The sequence below is a fragment of the Argentina silus genome (assembly GCF_951799395.1).
Source record: "Argentina silus genome assembly, chromosome: 5".
NCBI lineage: Eukaryota > Metazoa > Chordata > Actinopteri > Argentiniformes > Argentinidae > Argentina > Argentina silus.
In genome coordinates, this window is record NC_139659.1 from 5,915,699 (window position 1) to 5,940,439 (window position 24,741).

At 42.8% G+C, this 24,741-nt stretch overlaps 1 protein-coding gene across 1 annotated transcript in view; it reads left to right on the forward strand.

Annotated features, from left to right (window-relative positions):
* Positions 1–3,198: 3,198 nt before the first annotated feature.
* epha5 (EPH receptor A5) overlaps positions 3,199–24,741 on the forward strand; it is a gene marked incomplete at both ends in the record, with an annotated part of 52,582 nt that continues 31,039 nt past the window's right edge. Inside the window, 3 exons of the mRNA XM_083669980.1 lie at positions 3,199–3,301; positions 5,574–5,638; positions 12,267–12,930. Of these exons, the coding sequence (XP_083526106.1) occupies positions 3,199–3,301; positions 5,574–5,638; positions 12,267–12,930 (832 nt within the window). The remainder of the gene's footprint in view (positions 3,302–5,573; positions 5,639–12,266; positions 12,931–24,741) is intronic.

Here is a 24,741-nt window from a genome sequence, read left to right on the forward strand (position 1 = left end):
GGTATTGCACACAGTAGGGACACACTTGCCCCCGAGGTGTCCCATTTGCCCCCAAGTGTTTAACTTTTAAAAATGGCCAACTCCCTTGCAACATTTGACCCACAGTTATAGTTATACAAGCACAAGCACAAACCTGTACCACTGGTTTGCATCCTATTTCATGCTCACACTGTATGGTGTGATGTTTGTAGCATTTTAGGAAGGATTTGCACTTTGGTAGTTACATAACACATGTAATAACCTCCATCCCCCCCCTTCTTTCCACTGCCTCCTCATTAAGAGGTCAAACCCTAGGGGGTCAGAACAATCCAATCAGTGCTTTATAGATATTTAAGCTTTAGCTAGACATTGGTGGCAGGAAAAGGACTACTACCAGTTGGTCCTTAATGTGAAATACATTACAATTGTAATGTTCTGATTCTGAACAATTGTGTCTTTTCTTTAAACAATTGTTTATCTGGAAGCAATAACTGAAAAATAGTTACAATATGCCATGTATTGTGGATTGACATACAATCCCACAGGCTTACTCAGAAACAGTTTTCGAGAAGGTATATGAAATATCATCATTTCCTGTTTCCTGTTTTAGTTTGTAGTGCTACAGTATAGTTCCACAGTGGGAGAGACTGTCAGTCTTGAAGGTGTCATTGTCTTTGTTCTATGGTGACAGCTCTCTCTCACAGTGCGTGCTGGGACCATATGTTGGCAGGGCTCCACTGGCTGCCAGCTCTCACAAGTTTATAGCTTTATGCAGCAAACAAAGTGCTTATCGAGCATCTCACTGTCCTGGTCCATTACGATCAGGTCTGACCCGGGACAAACCAGGATAAGCATGCGATCTGTAATTAACCTGTATATAGAGTGGGCAGAGAGCCAAGCCAATCAACTGGCCCGTTATCTCCAAAACTTTTAAGTTAAAGGGACAGTGTGCCATTAGATGTCCACTGTGGTGCTATTGAGCAAACATAATCTCATTGGACATACTGTAAGTACAGACTTATCAATGCCTAGGAGTTTAAAGGAATGTACTGTAGGTATTTTTGAAAGTTACCCAAAAAAATAAGTTGATGATATATAGTAGGAAATGCACTCATGATGTATGATACATGTACTATCCATTCATTTTAAAATCAGGCCAAATTTCGGGTGCACAATAAGCAGATAATCTTTCTATAATGTACCTTTAGATACCTAGGCAAGTATCTTTTTCAAAACTGAATATGCCAGTACATGAGTCAGGTTGTTTACTTCATATTTCAGAGACAGAAAAGAAGATCCCATGTTCGTGCATAGACACGTAAACAGCCAATGGGGGAGGATACACCCATGGTTAATTTTGCTGACCCTCTGCCACCCATCTGACATAAGGGGGACAAACACTGCTGTGTGCCCCTGTGCTTGTCAAACTCAAGCCTCTTTGGGTTAGATGAGAGGCGACGGATCCAGCTGGGCGGTGCATTCCCGGTTCAGTGGCTGTTGAAGGAGCGCTGCTTTAAAGGAGTGTGGGAGGTGTCAGGAGGGCACATAATGGGAATATCACCAAGTCCAAATAGATTAAAGATGGGGGGGGGATACAGTTGTAGGTTATCAGAAGCCATAAATATATATCTGTATCTATATCTATATCTATATCTATATCTATCTATCTATCTATCTATCTATCTATCTATCTATCTATCTATCTATCTATCTATCTATCTATCTATCTATCTATCTATCTATATCTATATCTATATCTATATCTATATCTATATCTATCTATCTATCTATCTATCTATCTATCTATCTATCTATATCTATATCTATATCTATATCTATATCTATATATATATACACCCTCACCGAACACTTTATTAGGAACACAATACTAATACTGGGTAGGGCCTCCCTTTGCTCTCAAAACAGCCTCAATTCTTCGTGGCATTGATTCCACAAGATGTTGGAAACATTCCTTTGAGATTCTGGTCCATGATTGCATCACACAATTCCTTCAGGTGCACTTTCAAGCTGTGAATCTCCCGTTTTACCACATCCCAAAGGTGTTCTATTGGATTCAGATCCGGTGACTGGGAAGGCCACTGAAGAACACTGAACTCATTATCATGTTCATGAAACCAGTTTGAGACGACTTTTGCTTTGTGACATGGTGCATTATAATGCTGGAAGTAGCCATTGGAAGATGGGTAAATTGTGGCCATGAAGGGATGCACAAGGGATGCACTCAAATAGACTGTGGCATTCAAGCGATGATTCATTGGTATTAACAAGACCAAAGTGTGCCAAGAAAACATTCTCCACACCATTACACCACCTCCACCTATATATATAGGAACACCTGTACACATTCTCATGGTGGAGGTGGTGTAATGGTGTGGGGAATGTTTTCTTGGCACACTTTGGTCTTGTTAATACCAATGAATCATCGCTTGAATGCCACAGTCTATTTGAGTGCATCCCTTGTGCATCCCTTCATGGCCACAATTTACCCATCTTCCAATGGCTACTTCCAGCATTATAATGCACCATGTCACAAAGCAAAAGTCTATATATCACTGATGTCAGATGGATGTACAGTATGTAATTCATAGGACACATCTGATTTCCATAATGGCAAGCAGTTGAATTGAGTTCAATATCTGTATCTGTATCTGAAGCCTCCATGGAATACCTTGAGGACACTTTGTCAAAACAATAATCTGATATCAATGTGATATCATCCACATGACAAATGTCAGGTTTTGTCTGAAGGTCACCGACATTTAATGGCATACCAGTCCCCAACATGTTATATTTCTAGACACATTTTTTGTCCCGTCTCTCTTTAAAATAGTGTGCGCAATGGTTTGTTTGAGGTCATTCATTCATCATACATCATACACAGTCATTTGATGGAGAGTCGGGGTCCCTGTTTGTGTGGACAAAGTCTATGCTTGCTCATTGGAGTCTCTCTGTGGTTCACTCCGCCCCCGCGTGCTCCAGGTTGGCGTCGCCTGCCAGATCTGCCTCTCCAAATTCAGCGCGCTCCACTTATCGCACTAGCCGTGTGCCGACGGACCGCGTAAATGCGCTTTTGTCCTCAATTGCTGGCAATAACGACACAGATGTCTCCGCGATTCACTTTTGGGAGCTTCTCGGTACTGAAGTGAATTACCAGTACATTCCTCTCGCCCTCGTTTTTGTCAAGCATTTTGATGAAAAATGATATCGCCGTGGAGTTGTGGTGGACCGCTTTCCACGAAAGTGTGGACGTGCTTTTTTAGCTTTGCAGTACTCAGGGCACTGTGTATTCCCAGTAATCAAGGTAAGGTGGTATTTTTATTACATTTGATAACGTTTTGCTCACCTTGACAAATACGCACACAGTTTGAACCTTTGAACATCCCTGATGCCTGCCATTGACAGAGATGCCAATGGCTTGGCCATAGGTTTTGCTATAGCGTGATATTCACATGGCAGACAGTCAATAGCGCGTTAAAATTGTTCTACATTTGTGTAACCAAAATAAATCATTCTGCCACATTTAACTCAGATTTGATCATGTAAAATTGTCCATGGGTAAAGGGGACCAGTTTCAACTCGCGTAAACTAGTCTCGGGCATTATCTAAGATCTAACCAAGCGTCCGTTGAAGTCTGGATAAATGCGAGTGTGTCAACTTCATGACAGTGTGTCAAATATTAGTAATCTCAGTAGATATATACATATATTGTAGTTATGCATACTGTTTTATCAGACTACACAAACTGAGGATGTGTCATAAAAGTTCAGTAATTGTCACCATGCTTTCATCCGTCACGCACACAGCGAGATGCAATTCTAGGCTACATGTTTATAATCAAAATTACGCCTGGTACTTCATCAATCAATATTTGGAATATGCTAGGAAAGTCGACGGGGAAGCCCGACACCTTTCTGGTTGTCGTGTCTGGTTGACTACAGCATACGCGGAGTCGCGGACCATGATATATTGGTCATGAACTCTAACCTATGGACTGTTCGCTTGGTATATGGATATCAAATAGGTAGAATGACCACCCTATCCCCTCCCCGACATCCACACATGAACATTTTGAAATAAGTAGGCTATCTCAATTACATCTTACAGTATTATTCTGAAAGAACATTCTCTTTTTAAATGTAGTTTCATGTGTCTTTTAAAGTCTGGTTTTCTAAACCCGTAGGAGAACAGTTTGTCATTGTTTTCTTTTGTTAATGTAAAGTTTAAAAGTCAGAGCTCTATCCACCACTTTTGAATTGTGCAAATACTGAAATGACGGAAATGTTGGTGCAGAATTCATATTGTTGAACTGTAATATTTAGTAACTTGGTGACAGCAGTAGGCCTAACTATGTGTGTTGATAACCCATCTTACTGTAAAGAGTCAGCAGGGCGAATATGATTGATCACAGGCTGATCAAGTTACTGTTTTATTCTAGTTTGAATGGGAGACTCGCATCAGCCAGACTGTGGAGCTATGAGTGTGTGAGTGTGTGTGTGTGTGTGTGTGTGTGTGTGTGTGTGTGTGTGTGTGTGTGTGTGTGTGTGCGCGCGTGCGTGCGTCAGCATGCCTTTGTGTGTGTGAGTGTGAGTGTCTGTGTCTGTGTCTGTGCGTGTGCGTGTGCGTGTGCGTGTGCGTCCTCACTAAAACAACAGCCTGCCAGCCCTGCAGGAATTCAACCTAATTGTCTTGTTTAGAGATAATTGACCTCTGTACAATGGTACCACAGTGAGATAATTATCAAAGAATTGCCACAACGCATCTCATTTGAGATGATTACAACGTTGTGGGGACTTGTTAGTGTCGGTTAAGAGCAGTAAGGTTGGAGAAAGAGTCGTCCGTGAAAATAAATCCCCAAGAACTCTTTTGATTTTATACAAAAATGATGTCCACTTTATTCGACCGTGTAAAAAGGCGAGGGCTGCTGTATACTGAGACGTATGCTTGCCTCCTTAGATCCTTTTATCCACTTCAGGAAGGACATAACCTTGCTTGTCATGATCTAGTTCAGTGCTGTGGTTGTCTACTTTTTTGGCCTAATTAGGCTTTTGATATTTTCCTTAGGACATATTTTATTCTAAGTGGAACAATGTGTGGCTCATCTACGTCTGCCATTCAAGTGGAACAAAGCAAGACCTCATTCAGTACACTTAACACAGACAGACCGCTCTACTGAGAGAATTATGGCATTTTGTTGACAAAGTTAGAGGACGCTTCATCGTTATACGAGGGTATCATTGAAATACACATTGTTGTTGATCATTATCTAAAAACATTTGATTATGCCCATTTTGCGAGGTTAACCTTTGATATGTTTGAACATCAATTCAGCTTCTATATACAGTTATTTTTTTATTTTTTTTCATGTGAGCTCGTTCATTTATCTTTATCTCTGTGGTTTATTCAGTACTAGTACATGTTTTAGTGTCCATATACTGTCGCTATTTTGTGGATCTCCTGGTATTATATGTGGTCTCATCGATGCTGAGATGTTACTGAAATGTTACTTCGGCGCAGCTTGTTTCATCTGTTCATATTGTAATACTAATGACCGTTTGCTTTGTGTGTTTTCGCAGTGAACTTACTGGACTCACGCTCTGTGATAGTGGACCTAGGATGGGTAGCGTACCCTAAGAATGGGGTAAGTGTCACTGCATAAAACCTCTGCCTTTGTTTCTGTCTCACTCCCGACCCGGAAGCCTTCCTGCTAACCTCAACCCGTATCAGCCTGTCCAAACCTACACACAGCCCTCATCTAGCCCTACAGTATATTATAGGGGTAAAGTAAGGACACAGGTCAAGGTTTTAAAACCCAGAGGATTTGTGGAACAGAACCCATGTCTGAAACGTTTTATTTTGTTTAAAGGAATTCTCTAGAGGGAAGCAACTCTCTCCTTTAATTCCATAGAGAATTCCCCAGTGGATTTTCTATAACTGTTATGATATGATACAGTGCATTGTGAACATGTTGATGGAAGCCCCAGTCAGTATGAAGAGGCGGACTGGAAAGACATAGAAATGCATGCTTAACAAATAGTGCTAAGCACAGCAAATTATAATTCAATTTTCTGTAGATAGTGAGATAGTGCTGACAGAAGCAATGCTATAGAAACGCAATAAAATGATCATGATCATGGAATGTATTATACACTCAACGACTTATATGGCAGCTGCTTGCGGAATAAAAGGAATTGCAAAGCGTGCAACATTCCAGCATTGACAAATAATTTCACTTTGCATTCCAACAGCACATTGGCCTGATAATATCTTCATTCATCTTCATAATTTCAAAATTAGTTTTAAGACGATAACATCTCGGTTTGACCAAGCTTTTCATTACTAGACATTATTGTCATTGCATTACATCAATTAAATGAGAACAAAACAAAAGCTTCCTAATCAGCATTTTAATAGAATGGGGGGGTTCATCATGAAGTTGATCTTGTCTATCATAAAGTGCCACAATATCTACAATCAGGCAACCACAATGGAAAACAGTTAGCGCTGGATGCCTTGTTCATATACAACACCGTACCACTGGAATCAGTCTACATTGTGATGTGAGACTCACTGTTGCCCGTAGCTAGCAGCTAGTCGTTCCCTCTCTGTTGCAGTGCTTCCCCCACATTGTTCTAAGATGTCTTTGTTGTCAGACTGCTGGCAGTGGATAGGGAGCTACTGTAGCTATCTGGGATCAATCCTCTAGTCTGCTTCCTGAAGGGAAGGGAAGGGTGTCGTCAATGTATTGTGTGTGTGTGTTTAGCACCTGTCCTTGGCTGCTACAATTCCTCTCAACAATACCCACTCCAGCCCACTAGACTCCTGTGTCTCACCTGTTTAAGACGGGGTCGTCATTGTTGTTATTGTTGCTTCTCACACGGGGGATGTAACCAACATTATGTCATCTGACGCACCTGCGAAACACATCTGGGTTTCACATCGAATTACATCATGCCTATAATGGATAATAATAAGGGTTATAACAGTTATTAGCAAGGTTATTCCCTGTGTCAATACGGATAGTATACAGTATACTAACCATTTTGTGGTCTTTGGACATTGACATGTATATAAAATGTAATGCATAATTAGTTATCAGACTCTACAAGTAGGCTATTCAATTCTATTCTGTGTTTTAAAGTGTTGATAATGCTCCTGCAATTGAGAAAAATAATGGATTGAGTCACGTAGAATAGGCTGATCTCTTGGTAAAAAAAAATATTTGGCTATAATTGAGACATATCATCGACTAGACTACTGGAGGCAAATGTGTATTTGGAACTACATTTGTCACTCATAAATGAATATATTTGTCATAAATGAATAGATTTGTGTGTCAGTGCTACACACGTCCCTTCCCTTGACTGTGCAGTAATGTCATCCTGTAATGAGGTCGATGGGAGTTTGGAACAGATGTCCAGACTAATGGCAGACTGCTTATTTCCTTCAGCTTCACACACTTTCGCACCACACACACACACACACACACACACACACACACACACACACACACACACACACACACACACACACACGGCAAACACACTGCCTTGCCAAATAAGATGTAAAGAAACCCTCCTTTGTAGTTCTTTTTAGGATCGTGTTCCAGAAGGTTCCCTTCAAGCTCCTCCTCAATTTATGAGGAATTGAGCCATTTTTTTTAAATCAAAAGGCTCTTGAAAAGGCTCTTGAAATATGGAAGTGACATATCTAAATAATGGAACTAAATTGACAAAAAATATAAATGTTGAATCGACCACAAACAAGGTACATGGTTGTAAACTATTTTGAGTAAACTATCCCTTTAACTCAATTGTAGGCTATGGGCAAACAATGGTAACAGTGCTACAAAGCTTGTTGGGAAACTCACCCAGTCCCAGACCATTTAAAGTCCTCCAACGCAGAGCTGTATCTGAACCTTGGAGAAAGACCAAGGTAACATACCTGTATTCAGATATTATTTGAAATCATTTCAATTACTTTTCTGTGCTTGATTGAGTGTGACTGGAGCAATGGAACCAATGGAATAGTCCCAAAAGTGCCAATCCTGCCCATCTGGCACTCCAGGCAGGCTCAAGCAAACACTCAATACAAAAGCTTTCAAATACTATTTCAACCCAGGTCTGCAAGGTACACCTGACCCCTAGAACACCTCTCCTCTGTCTCCAACTGTCTCCATCAGCCTTCAACTTCCCCCGGAAAATGGTCCTCGAAAAGGCAGGAATAGAGATAGATAAGAGGATTTCTCTTCTTTGAACAGTCACACCAGGAAGTCAAGTCAGTGTTCTTTCTTCCCCTTATGATCCCCCATGGCCAGTAAAGAACAGTGCCTAGCTGAGCCTGGATGACAGGGCTGAGTTGGAGGGGGGAGGGTTTGGTTTTATGATGGCCATTGGTAAACGGGAGGTAATGATATGTTAACTGTTGAGAGGCAGTGAGGTGTGCTGGGAGGCTTTGCAGTACTAATAAGACCCTCACTCATACTTCTAGCAGGGACACTCAATGTAATGAGGGGCTGGGGGATGCCTTGGCACATACGTGCGTGTGCGTGCGTGTGTGCGTGCGTGCGTGCGTGCGTGTGTGCGTGCGTGCGTGCGTGCGTGCGTGCGTTTGTTTTTTGTTTAGTGCATGATTGCACAGACTGAATGATAGTTTGGAGGGGGAATTACAGGGTTCAAGTAGGCCATAAAATAGAAAAACTGCAGTTGGAATTGAGGGGGGAGTGAGAGGACATATAGGGAGAGGGAGGGGGATGGATAGAAAGTGACATATTCAGGGAAGAGGTAGATCTCAGGTAGAAGAAGGTTACAGTTGGCAGGGTTTAATCCCTGCACACCGCCACTGCACGCCACCGTACTGTACGCACGTGAAGTGCTGCCGAAAGCCCCCACAAGGCGGTGAGAAGAGTTGTGGAGGATGTTTGAAAAGAGAAAGGTTTGCCCTATCAGATGTACATGTACTGTAGATGTAGGCAAAATCAAGTTTATTATAGCAGCTCATGAATTGCAGATCACACATTCTCTCAGCGCAGAAAATCAGGGGGAAATGTTTTAGAGCAGTCTAACATGAATAAGCTCGAGTCGGCTATAATAATGTAACAGAATGGTTACAGAATGAAGTTGGCCTTTTTTAGGTAGCACCACCTTGCGAAATATACTTCCCACAGTACGTCCCTCGATAAATAGCCAAAATGTGAGGGTGATCAAATCAGATTGACATACTGACAAATATATGCAACACTCTCATGATCAGAGCTGTTTATTCTCGTCATTGCACATGGGATGTAAACATTTTTGATTGATTCATGAAAGCTCTCATTTCAGTCGGGTGAAATACGTTCAGGGCCAGAGCAGAAAATTAATGACACAAACTGCGCTCTTTGCTTTGTGAGCGCAGAATCAACTGAGAAACATTATATCCAAATTGAAACAACAGCTCGTAAGCTACTCTTCACATAATTAATCAGACGGCAATGTTTGTAAACACGCTATAACATACTGTAAACATACCCATCATGCTCAACGATGCCTCCTGCTGGTTGTTTTGACAAGGTGAATGGCCTGAAAAAAAATTCGGCCTGGCTTTCCTATTCTATTATCATCATAACCTCTCAACATATCTATTCTATTCTATTCTATTCTATTCTATTCTATTCTATTCTATTCTATTCTATTCTATTCTATTCTATTCTGCAGTTGGCCAAAATGGGGCGCAGGCGGCGTATTCCTCTGAGGATAGACACAGTAAAATAAAAAAATTATATTTGACTAGATTAGCGTTTTTAAACAATAATAAACAGTTAAAAGTCTATGTAAACCTGTTGTAATATCGTCCTTTTTAAGAGCTGGTTGCTAAAGCTCAGTGTCAGAGCACTTGTTAGGCCTAAGCTGTCTTAAAGCCTGGCCCAACCTGTTACTTCCCCTGTGATTTATCAACACTAAGAGGATTTGTCTCTCTGCTTGGTGGACTGGCTCTGTGTCAGGAGTTCAGCCAGACCTGAGACTCAGCGCTGCCATTACACGCACACACACACACACGCACAGACACACACGCACGTACGCACATGCGCACACACACACACGCACGCACACATACACACACAGGCACACAGGCATGTAGGCATGCAGGCACACACGCACGCACACACACACACACACACACACACACACACACACACAAACACATTCACAACCCTACTAATTACATGGTGGGTATTCATTTACATGGAAACCCATTCTGTCTGTCTAATATTTCTAAATACATTTCTGTTTGCTTTGGATTTCATTGTGTCAATGTTTTTGGCATGGCATCATCGTAGCTTTCTTAATTTTTGTCATAATTCATTGATATTCTAACTGGCTCAAGACCCCTCAATGTAATGGATGATTAACAATACCAGCTTGAAGGCAAAGTGACATGTCAGTTTAGAAAATTAAGGTGTTCTTCACTTTGATGTCAACAACACAACAGATGAGGACTAACAAGGAACAGCACACACCGAATCCAATCAACTCATGCCAATCAAGAGGAAAGGGCATGGGGCCTTGATTAATAACAGTGTGTGTGTGTGTGGGGGTGGGGGGGGGGCAAGCTAACAGAGGAAATCATTCTGGTTCAACTCCATCTGTGCTGAACAGTCAGCATCTGCTGAACTAATCGCTAATATCAGAATAGTAAATATTGGCAATGTACAATTTTTTATATCATTCTGCCTCTTTTCACTAATTCACACTGCAAATGAATATTCCTTAGGTATTACCTATTGAATTTTGACATATACAATACTTACAAATTATAGAAACAGAAATGATAGGTTAATTTATCATAGATATCTTTAATGTAATGATTTCAATTTTATTAAATTGTTCTATAACTATATTTCAATCTTGTTTCCCTCACCCCAGGATTGTGCCTTATATTACAATATTCTAAAATTGCAAATAACCTTTTCAAAAAAAATGCTTGAAAAAATTACTAACTAATTGGATCACTAATAACACATTCAAGCCATTCGAACAGATCACAGGACACAATTCATCACACCATTTTAGCAATAGTAATTTAATATGTCTTTACCCTAGATCATGGGCATATTATACCCCTTACACAAGTTCATAGAACACAACTTCAACAGATCACAGACTACCATTACAGCTGATTATGTATGGGACATTATACAATTTCACCAGATCATACTGTAGACTCGCTCTTCCCTGCCACATTATGGAGTCATGAAAGGCAGGCGTCATCCATCGGCTGGTGGTTTCAAACTATAGAGAGATGCTGATAATCGTGACACCATGAACACACACGCGCACACACAGATGCGCGCACACACACACACACACACACACACACACACACACACACACACACACACACACACACACACACACACACACACACAGACACACACACACACATAGCCCCTGAGGTATTAATGCCACTCACATCTGTCTGGTGAGAACGGGCCCCCTGTGTTTATTAGGAAATATCATAATTGAAGGTTGAATGAGTTTCAAAGCCTTCCACAATGGCCGCTCCTCAGATAGCTGTGGCTGGCTGGAATGAGCCCCTGCTGGAATGAGATGTAAATTTGCTTTGAATGGTGGCTGATTACCGGAAAGAATGATTAATGTTGTATTTGAAAATGTCTTTATGGTCCACCTTTGTCGGTTGAAATGAAGTTAAAGTGTGACTGGAATACTGGCTTATTGCAGAATGCATGTAATCAAGTCTATGTTCTCGATGATTTTAATATGCTGCATTGGGTACTATGAATTGTATTACTTTGTTTAGTGGAAAAAAAACTCATAACGCTCTATTCAAAAACTCACAGTGTTTTGGAAATCATTTCGATACCATCTCCAACCTCCCTCTGATTTTATTGCAATACTCCAAGCATGAAGTAAATTAGGTTAACTCATAAATTACATTCGCACATAACGTACAGTATAGCATATCTTGACTACATAGTGTTGAATAGAATGTGTGTTATTGCGTAACTGTGTACTGTACATGAATAACAATTCAATGATGTCATGTTCCAATACAGTAACAACAACCTAAGATTGACAACTGGTCCTGTTTGATACGGTGGTCTTATGTGGTTTAGTTAGCATGGTGCTAGCAAAGCTTAGGTTGGGGATTTTGATTCTTGCAGGCACCATAAATACTGAAAATGTATGCGCTAACTATACTGCAAATTGCTTTGGATAAAAGCTTAGGCTAAATGGCGTATATTATATTATTATTTATCTTTCCTATAGTGGGAAGAGATCGGCGAAGTGGACGAGAACTACGCGCCGATCCACACGTATCAGGTGTGCAAGGTGATGGAGCATAACCAGAACAACTGGCTCCAGACCAACTGGATCTTTAACGAGGGAGCCCAGAGAGTCTTTGTTGAGCTCAAGTTCACCCTGAGGGACTGTAACAGCCTGCCGGGCGGGGTGGGCACCTGCAAGGAGACGTTCAACATGTACTTCTACGAGTCCAACGACGAGGAAGGCAGGAACGTCCGCGAGAGCCAGTACTCCAAGATCGACACCATCGCGGCTGACGAAAGCTTCACTGAGTTGGACCTCGGAGACAGGGTGATGAAACTGAACACGGAGATCAGGGATGTGGGCCCGCTTACGAAGAAGGGTTTCTACTTGGCTTTCCAGGACCTTGGCGCCTGCATCGCCCTGGTGTCGGTGCGCGTCTTTTACAAAAAGTGCCCCTTTGCCGTCCAGAACCTGGCCCGGTTCCCGGATACTATAACTGGGTCGGACTCCTCCCAGCTCCTGGAGGTGTCAGGAATCTGTGTCAACAACTCAGTGGCGGAAGACCCTCCCCGGATGCATTGCAGCGCTGAGGGGGAGTGGCTGGTGCCCATAGGGAAATGCTTGTGCCAGGCGGGCTTCGAGGAGGTCAACGGCTCTTGCCAAGGTAAGCATGTGGAATTGAATGAATGGGCTATTGGAAACATGCCCATGCTTTCATAAGGACGTGTATTTAGCTTCACTTAAAAAAAGGGTAGTAATAGCATTACTAGTCACAACATGCCTCTACATAATACTTTATTAATGACTTTGTTAATTATATTGTAATTGGATTATACGATGTAAGAACATGTTGATAAATGTATGTGTTGTTCCTAGAGTCATTACAGTTATGATACACAGGTATGAAACAACTTCATGTATGCTGCTTTCATGTTTTGTTATAGCTCGTGTGGTGGCGGTGACATCTCTTGTTAAACCTGTTAGCTAACCCGAGTGATTAGTTACTTGCACCCTTGGGGGCCTTTTCTGCCACTCCAGCTAGCTGTTACCAATCGCTTTGCTCAGAGGAAAGGATAGGAATGAAGGGAGTGAGTTAGCGAGTGAGTAGCAGCTGCTGCTGGGTGACGGTTTGATAATGTGATGGTGAATACGTTCAGTGTAGACAGAGGAGCAGGCTGACGGCGGGTGACATGACTCAGAGAGCAACCCTCTGATACTCTATGACCCCTCATGTGATGGAATAGCTCAAATAAAGTGTTTTCAGAGAACTTCAATAATCAAAACCGAAAGTCTGTGTTTGAATATAAAGAACTCCATTTTAGACACACCACTTCTGTGTGAATTAACTTTCAAATTCCAATTTAGTGTGCGTATGTTAGCTATTTTCGAATGAAGCCTCTGGATCAGGATTGTCATGATCCCCCCCCCATCTTTTTGAACAATAGCATTTTTTTGTACCCAATAGCATTCACGGTCATTTCCTGCTGTATGTTTGTGTGTGTGTGTGTGTGTGTGTGTGTGTGTGTGTGTGTGTGTGTGTGTGTGCGTGTGTGTTGTGTGTGCGTGCGCATGTGCACGTGCATGTTGTTTCTGTGCCCATGTTTTTATGGAGGATTCCCCTGTGAGCTGCCCTTACACTGTTGTTTGCTGGTTTCAGAGAGCGTTCTCAGATGTGCAGCCAAACTTTCTGTTTTCCCATGCCTGTGTTTGGTTGCAGACAGCAAACAGAGCTTTACCCCCGTTTCCATGGTAACCAAGGACCTCTCTCCTCAGTCTTTTGACTTTGAGAGAGAGACATTACGTTTGTTTCATTTCTCGTCATCATGAGGTGGGGGAGGGTTATGGTAAAATAAGGCAGGTTTTCATACATAGATTGGCACCGTGTCATGTACATTTATTGTTTTATAGGGTAACGCATCTCAAAAGAGTGCTTTAGTCAAAAATCATTGTCGAGTATGTTTCTCATCAGTCCACTGTTATGGCCCAACATATTATGACTTTGTGCATACAAGCCTCATAGATATACTAATGACAACCTTATGTTGTACTTGTGTATGTACTTCTTTGAAAACTGAGATGACCTTTCTATTATTCCATTGTGTAGAAGTTCATAGTTAATGTCACTTCAAGATCAGTGGTCTTACTCTTCAGTTTCCGTTGTAGTGAAATCAAAGCCTACTGTATATTTATCGTTAGCCATATCAGCAGTCTAACTACCACATAGTTTCTATAGTGCCCTGATGGATGAATGTCATTGGCTGCTCATTTCAGCATGAGATGACAGACCTCTGTAATTGACCACACTCCACCACAGAGCATGCTCACACGGGTCCCAGTGGCCTGTCATGGTCCCTTCAGGGCAAAATCATTTTTTCCATGAGACACTCTCGGGACCAGGAGCAGCCAGCTACTCCGACCCCAAACCACTTCTTAAAAACACAACAGCTCTCAACAACTGTACATCCCCCATCTATATCCCTAAAGATAGGAGAGAAACTACTTCCAACTACATCACCACCTCCACCCCCACCCCCACCCCCACATCCACCGCAGAGACCAACAGCCTCCAACTACACCACCTAAGTCCACCCCACATCGCTTACCTCAGGAGACCAGCAATTTCCAACTCTACCCCACCAACACCGCCACTTCCTAATCAAAGAAGACCAACTACTGCAGAATTGTCTCCACCCAGGTGGCTATGACATCATCAAGGCCATCCAGAATGTTTCAATCCAGTAGCTAGCCTTCCCGGAATGCATTGGGCCAGCATCCCATCCCTTGGACCAGCCCCCTGTGGATTTAATGCTAGCTGGAGAAGAGGATAAACGCTTCAGTGGTGCTGGAGGACGGTGTGTCCTAGCAGGGAAACATTCCTCTCCATCACCCTGGCCTGCATAGACACACATACACACACATACACACACACACACACACACACACACACACACACACACACACACACACACACACACACACCAGCCCCCTTTGTGTAACTCACAACTGGCAAGGTTCTTGAATTCTGAACCCAGTGTGAACATGTGGTCAGTTCTCTACTGAGATCCCAGCAGGAGGTATTGTACAGTTAGCTGCTCTAGATGTATTACATAAATAAAGGGGCCACATCACAAGGGTGACATCAGAGTAAACATTTCAAAATGGTTTGATCACAAAATGTTCATGTAGTTACACTTAATAAATGTGAAGACAGGCAAAATAGGACCATGCTATTTGTGTGAGTGCCTTTTCCCCATTGTTTTCAATGGGTAGGATGTGTTTTGTGTGTTGCTCAACCATTACAGCACGTCTTGGTTCTTTTGAGATAAAACGGCATTGGGTGAAAATGGCCCCTTTAAGAAAACATTCACTCGTGAACTTGAGGATTTAATGTTACTAAACTGAATCAAACAGAAACAGTTGTTGATAATATCACCGTACCTCACATAGAATATTGAACAGTGCAGACACCAAAAACATTACATGAATCTTCGCCAACACTAATATTTCCCTCACTTTCACTATCATGGCGTTGTGTGGGTTATCACACAAGTCTGCTTTGTTGAGATTTCATTCATAAAACCCTTACCTGAATGAAGTGATGCCTGGTAAAAATGTCAGTGCATAACAAAACGGCTGGACACCAAATGTACATCTTACTAACATTAACTGTAATTGCTTACGTATAACATTATTGACAACCACAATTTCCGATGTGTATTTCAAGTAACAGTAACTACATCACTTCGAAGCATTACATTCTGAACACTCATGAGTTATTTCTGTTTGTGTGCTCATGACAACTGTTTTCATTGTGTAACATAAGGAGACACACAATGTTATGCAGTTACAATTTAATTTCAAGATGACACATAACAATACATCAAAGAGCATGGTCCAGGATTGTTACAGGGTTCAAGACTAAGGTGTTTTTTAATTGTTTTACTGTAACGAATATAGTACGCGGGCAGAGGACTCAAATTCACGACTCAGAGACCAAAACTTAAAATCCAAAAGAATAGTCTTTACTTCCAGAAAAGGTTTGATACACGGGTAGGCAGTCAATAGGTAAAACAGATAATCCAGTAAGGGGTAGGCAAGGCAGGGTTCAGGACACAGATAATCAATCAGAATAGTGGGCATACAATCCGTCAGAGAGATGGCAACAGGGAATGTCAGAAAAACAGGCGCAGATAAAAAAAAACGGGAATACAAAAATACTAGGAATAATTGCTGGTAGGCTTGACACAAGGGACAAAGATGAACTGGCACAGAGACAGGGGAAACACACAGCCTAAATACACAGGGCATGATGAGGAACAGGTGAATCCAATCAGGGCGGGGTTGACGATCACACAGGCGGGAAACACACAAGGGCAGGTAGTGAAGTGTCTGGAACGAGAGACAAGGTGAGGGACACAAAAATAAACAGGAAACAATAAATGAATAACATGAAACAAAGACAAACAAACTAACAAACAGGACGAGACGTTACATTAACACTGAATATCCATTATAAATATGCATAATAGTGCCATACATCTACAGAAAGAGATGTATCATTTTATGTCACACGATATTGGCCAAATCTGTAAATCTGTGACACCAAGCATAAGCAACATCAAGCATAGGTTTCTAAATTAATTCATACATTTTCTTGAATGTTGTTATGTTCCCCCCTTACTGGATGCCTTGATGTAATTATACCCCATAATGTGTCTTGTCATTAACACCGACGTTAAGACGACTGCAAAGATGTCCACAACAAGAAATCCTCCCTGGCACCCTTTATGGAATGACCCACATACAGCATGTGTATTCATAGCAATTAGTGCAGCTACTGTAATAGTATTTTACATTCTCCTATGCTAATGAAGCAGATGAACTGACAGCCGCTTTAGGTCTTCTATGCTGTTACATGGCAGGGGGGCTGCTAGTAACCCCCCCCCCCCCCCCCCCCCCCCCTCAGGAGATGATGTGTTGTGTCCTCATGAAATCGTTGTCACTCTTTTCCCAGTATGGCCTTGTAGGCTTGTGTTTGAATATGCGTCTGTGTCTGAGGCTGATGTTTGTGTTGGTGTGCTCTGTATTGGAAGTGAATCGGCTCTGGCCGAGCATGGTATGTGCCCTTTATGGATCTGGGGCAGAGCTCCTCTTGGTCAGCTCTTTCTCTAAGCCTTCTCCCACAGGGACCTTTACTTGGACGCGGATTGTAAATGTCTATGGAAATCATTTACCTTTCCTTATCTGCTGCCATTTACACAATAGCGTAATCAAATAGCCATGTACGTATCCAACGTTACAGAGTCTTCTCATACCTAGCAAACCCCACCCCCCATAAAATGGAGTGATAAGTTAATTTGCCCTTTCACTATATGGAGATACTGTAGACAAGACTGAGGGCTTGTGTTGTACACAGGTAGACATGGCTCCCGTGGCTGTATACAGAAAGATAGGACTGAGCTGTCTGTGGATTGATAACCACACTGGATTCAGATGGTGGTGCTAAATGTACTCTGACAATGTAGTTATATGTGGTCAGTTAAAACGTTTCAATATATGCAGACGATTGAGTTGAGGATTAGATAGAGTGTGTCTCAGGCATAAGAATCACAACTGTAATATCTTTAACAAGGTTTAACGATGTTTATGAATGTTACATCTTTGTCGTTGTCAGCTAACTTATCTAGCTTTTCTTACAGCTTGTCTCAGTCGATAGTTAACCTATTTTCTGTTAGAGGAACATGTAGTCAGAACTATGTAGTCAGTCAAGTCCTACAATTGTATTTTATGCAGATGATAGAGTTTTGTTAAATGCAGATTGACAATTGTGCCTTGTATAGTCTTCCAGTACAGTGCTGCAGCTCTATGCAGATCTATATATGTGTTGCATGCAGATAATCCCCTCCAAGTGATACAAGTGATGTATACAGACAGACAGGGCTTGTCTTGGTCGGCCTAATTGGCATTGGCCTGCAGCTCTGTTAGGGCTGCATGGCAGCAGGAGAGGGAGAAGCACACTGCTGTGAATTAAATGGATGGAATGCCGGAATGCCACATGAGCCTCTGTGGAATTCCGTCAGGAGACCTGGGCAAACACTTTCCGGGCGCGCCACGGCGTCCCATGATCCCCTTCTATTTTCCCGCCTGTCAGCCGTTACCGCAGGAAATGTCAAACTCGATCTGGTCACCCTGTTCGCTCGCCAGCGGAAGATTGAGCTGCTGTGGAAATGGGGCGCGGGGACAGAGATGTCAGAAAGCCTCCCGCCTCGAGAATTGTGGGATATCAGGCATGGGGGATGGCTGTTTTAGTGTCTATTCTATTCTGTGGTATCGTAATGTTGAGCTCCAAACATTCAATGTCATAAACACACACAGTGGAGAGACACCTGGTGTATCCTGTTTTAATCAATGTTACTGCACACCTGCTGAACACAGTGCAAGCATTCCTAGTAGAACATCCCCCCTTGTGGTGCCAGGAGTCACTTCTGATTGTAGAGACCTGTTTCGCCATCCCTCCTGATGAGCCAGTTCATTTGTGGAGGGAATGGTTCCCGTCTAAACTAGCTGGGGAGCCATCTTACTGAAATGTTTAGGATAGTACAAAGAGTGATGGCATCATGAGGACATGCTCCCAGTCAAACTGAATGGACTAGCTGTGCGGGGATTATGCTCTAGACTGTGGTGAGACTGTGGGTGGCTATGGAAGGACTATGTGCTCTAGGCTGTGGTAGGACTCTAACTGTGTTGAGACATTGGACCTACGGGGAATATGTCTAGCAGATGCTTCATCAAGACAAGGTGCCTCCAAAGCCTCCTCACTTTGGATGAAACAGGATTGGAGGAGAAGATCCGATTTCCCGCCCCTTAGATACTCTCATCCAATGCTTTTTGAGAAGGAAGCAAGGAGAGAGGAATACAAGGATTAGAGGAAATACTGTTTGGACACAACCATGCATGTGCTTCAGTGAAGTTAGTCTACTACTGTATGTCCAGGCACCACAAACTATGGTTAACCTTATTAAGAATGCAGTAATGTACATCAGACCTTCACCTATTTCTCACAAATGATCCATGCTGTGAGAGGTCTTCTTCATGGATGTTGGACAGCATCATCATGTAGAGGCAACCTCTGTTGAATACACAAACCCAGTTCCCTCCTAGCATTACAAATGAACTGTGCTTGCCACCATTTCAACATGGCCGTGCTGTCATGACAACTTAAGTGCTTCCTGAAGGCTTTACAGAGCTGGGGATGTTGGGGATGGGTAAACTGTGACTCAAATAAGTGCTTTCCCTTTTTAACCCATCCCGCTGGTGGTGAAATATTGATAGTTTGCTTTTCATTTAAGAGGCAGGGCCACTTTCCATGAAAGCAAATGTTCCTCCCAGTCTAGTCTGGTGCTTCAGTGGTGAGTACGGGTGTAGGGGCTAGTTAACGAGTCAATTTCACTGACTTATGTTTCAGGACATTATCTAGCTTAGAGAATTCATAATCACAGAAATGATTTACACTAGCTCTGCTGTTGCAGGGGAGAGTAAAGCAAGAGGTGACAGGAATCTATCAGACCTTCAATCTATTCTGCTTGTTAAAAAGGGAGCTAGATTTGTATGGAGAACCTAATGGAATGAGTTAATGGTCCCACACATGTTATTTGGCAGAGAGAGAGTAAGCTGTACATATATATTAATGGAGCATACACAGGTTGAGTGAATAGAAGCAGGTTTTACAACCAATACTTCTCCCTAGCATGCAGGAAAAAGGCTGGGTGACAATGACTAACTGTCTGGAACAATTGAGCAACTCAAGGAACTAAACAGGAAGTAGCCATTGAGATGTTTGTATATTATCGTTTGTGTGCATTTATTTTCTTCTGGAAAATAGCTCACTGGAAGTTAAACAAAGGAAGAGGATATTTATCATTTTCTTTGGCTCTCTGGCTTGTCACAGTAACGGCATTGGAGTGCACTTGAGTTTGTGTTTGTCAATTATTTTGAAATTGTATCCTATGAGGAGTCTCTTGTCTCCCTAATTCTTGCTTCAAGTCAAAATATAACTTAACTCTTTCGAATATTATATTTATATTCTCCATAGGCATTTTCCTGCAGTAACTACTCACTCATTGATTTTCAGGCTATGTCCTGTTAATATGAATCCTCATATTCGAATATTATATTTATATTCTCCATAGGCATTTTCCTGCAGTAACTACTCACTCATTGATTTTCAGGCTGTGTCCTGTTAATATGAATCCTCTAGTCTCACCAAGCTTCAGTTGTGGATTTTCTCCTCTTTATTTCATATCACAGTATTCAGCTCTCAGCTACTGTACAGTATCGAACATCCTTCACATCAAAGCTGTTTTGAAGCCCTCTCTTTTTTTATCCCCCAACAACAAACAACAAAGTAATATTAATCAATATGTTTTGTGCTGAAAATGTTTTCCAATTAAAAGGGATGCACATTAAGCAGTGGCCACCGCTGGTTCTTTAATTGCCTGGCACGCCGCTGTTTGGTGCATATTAATTACCTATTAGCCTTTGTACGGCACATTAAGTGTTCTCTCTCTGGCGTGTCATCGGAGAGACACCGTGGCCCCAGGGTGTGTGTGGAGCCTCGGCCTGCATCCTGAATGAGGCGCCTCTCACTCAGCCATGACCGGCTCTCTAATCTCACTGGGAGAGAGGGAGAGAGAGAGAGGTGTGTGTGTGTGTGTGTGTGTGTGTGTGTGTGTGTGTGTGTGTGTGTGGGTGGATTTGATCCCAGGATTCATTGCCCTGTCTTTACCTTGGAAGTGGAAGGGTGCGGGTCTGAAGACTAGTGCCAGAGGTAGTAGTGTTTTATTTGTCCATCTGTTACAAACAGGGAAATGTGTCTTCTGCTCTGCTCACTATTCCCCTCCCCCCAGTTTCAACACACCCACACACACACACACGCACACACACACTCACACACACACGCACACACACACACGCACACACACACACGCACACACACACACACACACACACACACACACACACACACACACACACACACACACACACACACACACACACACTTGGGAGGAGCAAAAGTCCTGGAGCTGTGACCAGGATATCCGTATATATTAATATTTTGGTTTGAGGTATATATGTCATGGTTGTGTGTGTTTATGGTAATGTGTGGTTTTCTGTTAAAGGTGCCTGAGGTGTGTGGGAAAAGGCCCCCATGTGTCTCGTGTTGGAGGCTGTAGCCAAGCATACATTTACTCTGGCGATCTTTATCTGCATTTAAGCAATAGGTTCACTATGGGGGCTGAAGTGTTGGTGTTAGGTTATAAGAACATAATTTTGATATCGGTTATATCAACATTTCTTGCTAGTTGATTTAATACAGTATAAGATATGTTCAGTGATACCAGTCTACTCCAAATGTTTTTTTAGTGCTGTATGTACTGTATGTACAATACCAACACGCCGTTGTCTCTCAGTCCGGCAATAACATTTGATTAGTTATTATTATGTATTGCTTGAATTCATCTTGCAATGTAAACATCATGTACTTCTTCATCTTCTCTTCAGTTTATTGCATTGTGGGTTCATTAAAACAATGTAAATATCGTGTTCATTGGGAATCATCCATGTCTCTCTATGGACTCTGTGGGGAACAATGGTGTTTTTAAAACCAGGCAGAATGCTGGTTTTGAGAGAGCTGAAATATAAGGACTCTCTCTATCTCACTCTCTCTATCTCTCTCTCATACATACACGCATGCACACACGCACACACTCACACACTCACACACACAATTTATTTTAGTTGAAAAGAAATATACCTTCACCAAAACCAGGTTACAGAAATGATGATTTAAAGAATGTTCTGTGCTTCAAAAAAGAATTCATTGGATTTTGTGAAGTTGTCTAACTTTATTGCCATGGTAGAGACTGAGTGAGCTGCCCACCATGACTGATGAAAAGGTGGCTCTCGAGAGCACGATATAGAGGTGAGCTAGGCGACAGTGATAAATAGCTGTGTGTGTGTGTGTGTGTGTGTGTGTGTGTGTGTGTGTGTGTGTGTGTGTGTGTGTTTGTTTGTTTGTTTGTTTCACCAGAGGCTGTGGGTGAGGTGTGCTCTCCCATTGCCATGAATGCAGCCCCCACTGACTCACTCACACACACATGCATACATGCACGCTCACACGTAGGCATGGATACACACACACACACACACACACACACACACACACACACACACACACTCTCTCAATCAGAACGCGATCAGAGCGAGAGGCACAATAACACACATTTAATTTCATCCACAGGAACCCCCGTCCTCTTTGCGTTCATATTCCCTGAGAGCTGAGAGATTTTTGCAAGACGTTCCTTTTCTTTGTTATCAGATTCTGCCATTGTGATTGGCTCTGCTATTCTGTATTCCCAAGACTCCCTCATTTCTTGTCTTTGGATCTAATCTGTTCATCCATTGTACTCTAATTTCCATTCTCTCTGCCAGTATGAAGTGAGACCTCACAGAAACAAATATGAACATTCCGTCTGTCTCCCAAAGCCTTTCTGTATGTTTTTAAATATCCCTTCTATATCCTAAGTATATAGTAGTATAGAGTTCATTGAATACAAACTGGAACCAAACAACAACAACAACAGCATGTCAATAGATGTAGGTGCTTAAAGAGGAAAGGACTACAGTACATAATGTGTCTAATAACATGCCTAATACCTGTGATAAGTGTCATGCTAACATGGATACTAGCATGTCTAGCACAGGGAGCAGGGCCTCTGCGAGGGATAATATACATTCTGCATAGAGGGGGTGGCGAGGATCCCAGCGCCCGGATTTAGAGTATTTTTCAGGGCTAATGTTGAATGACAGGAGACCAAGGTTCCGTCAAGGTGAATCATGCCCAGCGTCTCCTAACGGCCCCGCTACACTACACTACCCCCCCATCTCTCCTCTCTCCCACCCCCCCTCCTACCCCCAAACGCAGTCAGAGAGAGGTAGGGAAGGGCAAGGGAAAACACTCCTTTATATCCTCTCCTCTCCTCTCCTCTCCTCTCCTCTCCTCTCCTCTCCTCTCCTCTCCTCTCCTCTCCTCTCCTCTCCTCTCCTCTCCTCTCCTCTCTTCTCTTCTCTTCTCTTCTCTTCTGTCCTTTCCTCTCTTTCTTTAACCTCTCCTCCCTTCAATGTCTCTCTCCTCCCTTTAATGTCCCCCGCTCTCCTCCATTTCTTCCCTCTCTCTTCTCCTACATCTCCTCTCTCCTCTCCTCTTCCCATCAATCGTCCTCTTCTCTCATCTGCTCTGTTCACAACCTCCTCCTCCTTACATTTCTTTCTCTGCTCATCTCCCCTCTTCTTCCCCCCTCTCCTCTCTCCTCCCCTCCATTTAATCCCCCTCTTCTCTTATTTCTTTTCTCTGACAGACTTCAATCACTATAACCCTAATCTTTCTATGACATGATTCCATATCAGAGACATCAAATGAAATTAAAATTAGATTCATTTTTGTTGGACCCACAACTTGTATAATGTCAATTAAACGTGGCCATGTATTTCCATGTATGAAAATATTAATCTTGCAATGTAATTACATAGATAAAATGTTCAATAATCCATTACATCCATCCGTGTGTGTGTGTGTGTGTGTGTGTGTGTGTGTGTGTGTGTGTGTGTGTGTGCTTGAGAGCTTGCATGCGTGCGTGGGTGGGTGCTTGTGTGTGCGTGTGTGAGCACGTGTGTGTGTGTGTGCGTGTGTGTGTGCCTATATATGCATGAGTGATAAAAATGTGTGTGCGTTGGAGATGATTTCACACCATCCCCACTGAGTAATCCAATCACCTGCCCTGCGAGCCCCATTAGAGCTGCCATTTACAGGCTTTTCCATCTCACCTTGTCCTGCTGCCATTAAGAGCTACTCTTCTATACTAATGCCCCATGTCTCCCTGTGGATTGTGGCACTCTGTTGATTGAAGTGTAGAGAAATGTATTTGGCCATGTCGTGATCTATATCTCTCAGCCCAATGTAATATCCTTTGAGAATGGATCATGTTAACATGACAAATTGTATAAATGAACCGAGCTGGCTGGCTGGAGCAGTGGTCTGGGGATGGGGCTCTGCTGGAGCAGTGGTCTGGGGATGGGGCTCTGCTGGAGCAGTGGTCTGGGGATGGGGCTCTGCTGGAGCAGTGGTCTGGGGATGGGGCTCTGCTGGAGCAGTGGTCTGGGGATGGGGCTCTGCTGGAGCAGTGGTCTGGGGATGGGGCTCTGCTGGAGCAGTGGTCTGGGGATGGGGCTCCGCTGGAGCAGTGGTCTGGGGATGGGGCTCTGCTGGAGCAGTGGTCTGGGGATGGGGCTCCGCTGGAGCAGTGGTCTGGGGATGGGGCTCCGCTGGAGCAGTGGTCTGGGGATGGGGCTCCGCTGGAGCAGTGGTCTGGGGATGGGGCTCCGCTGGAGCAGTGGTCTGGGGATGGGGCTCTGCTGG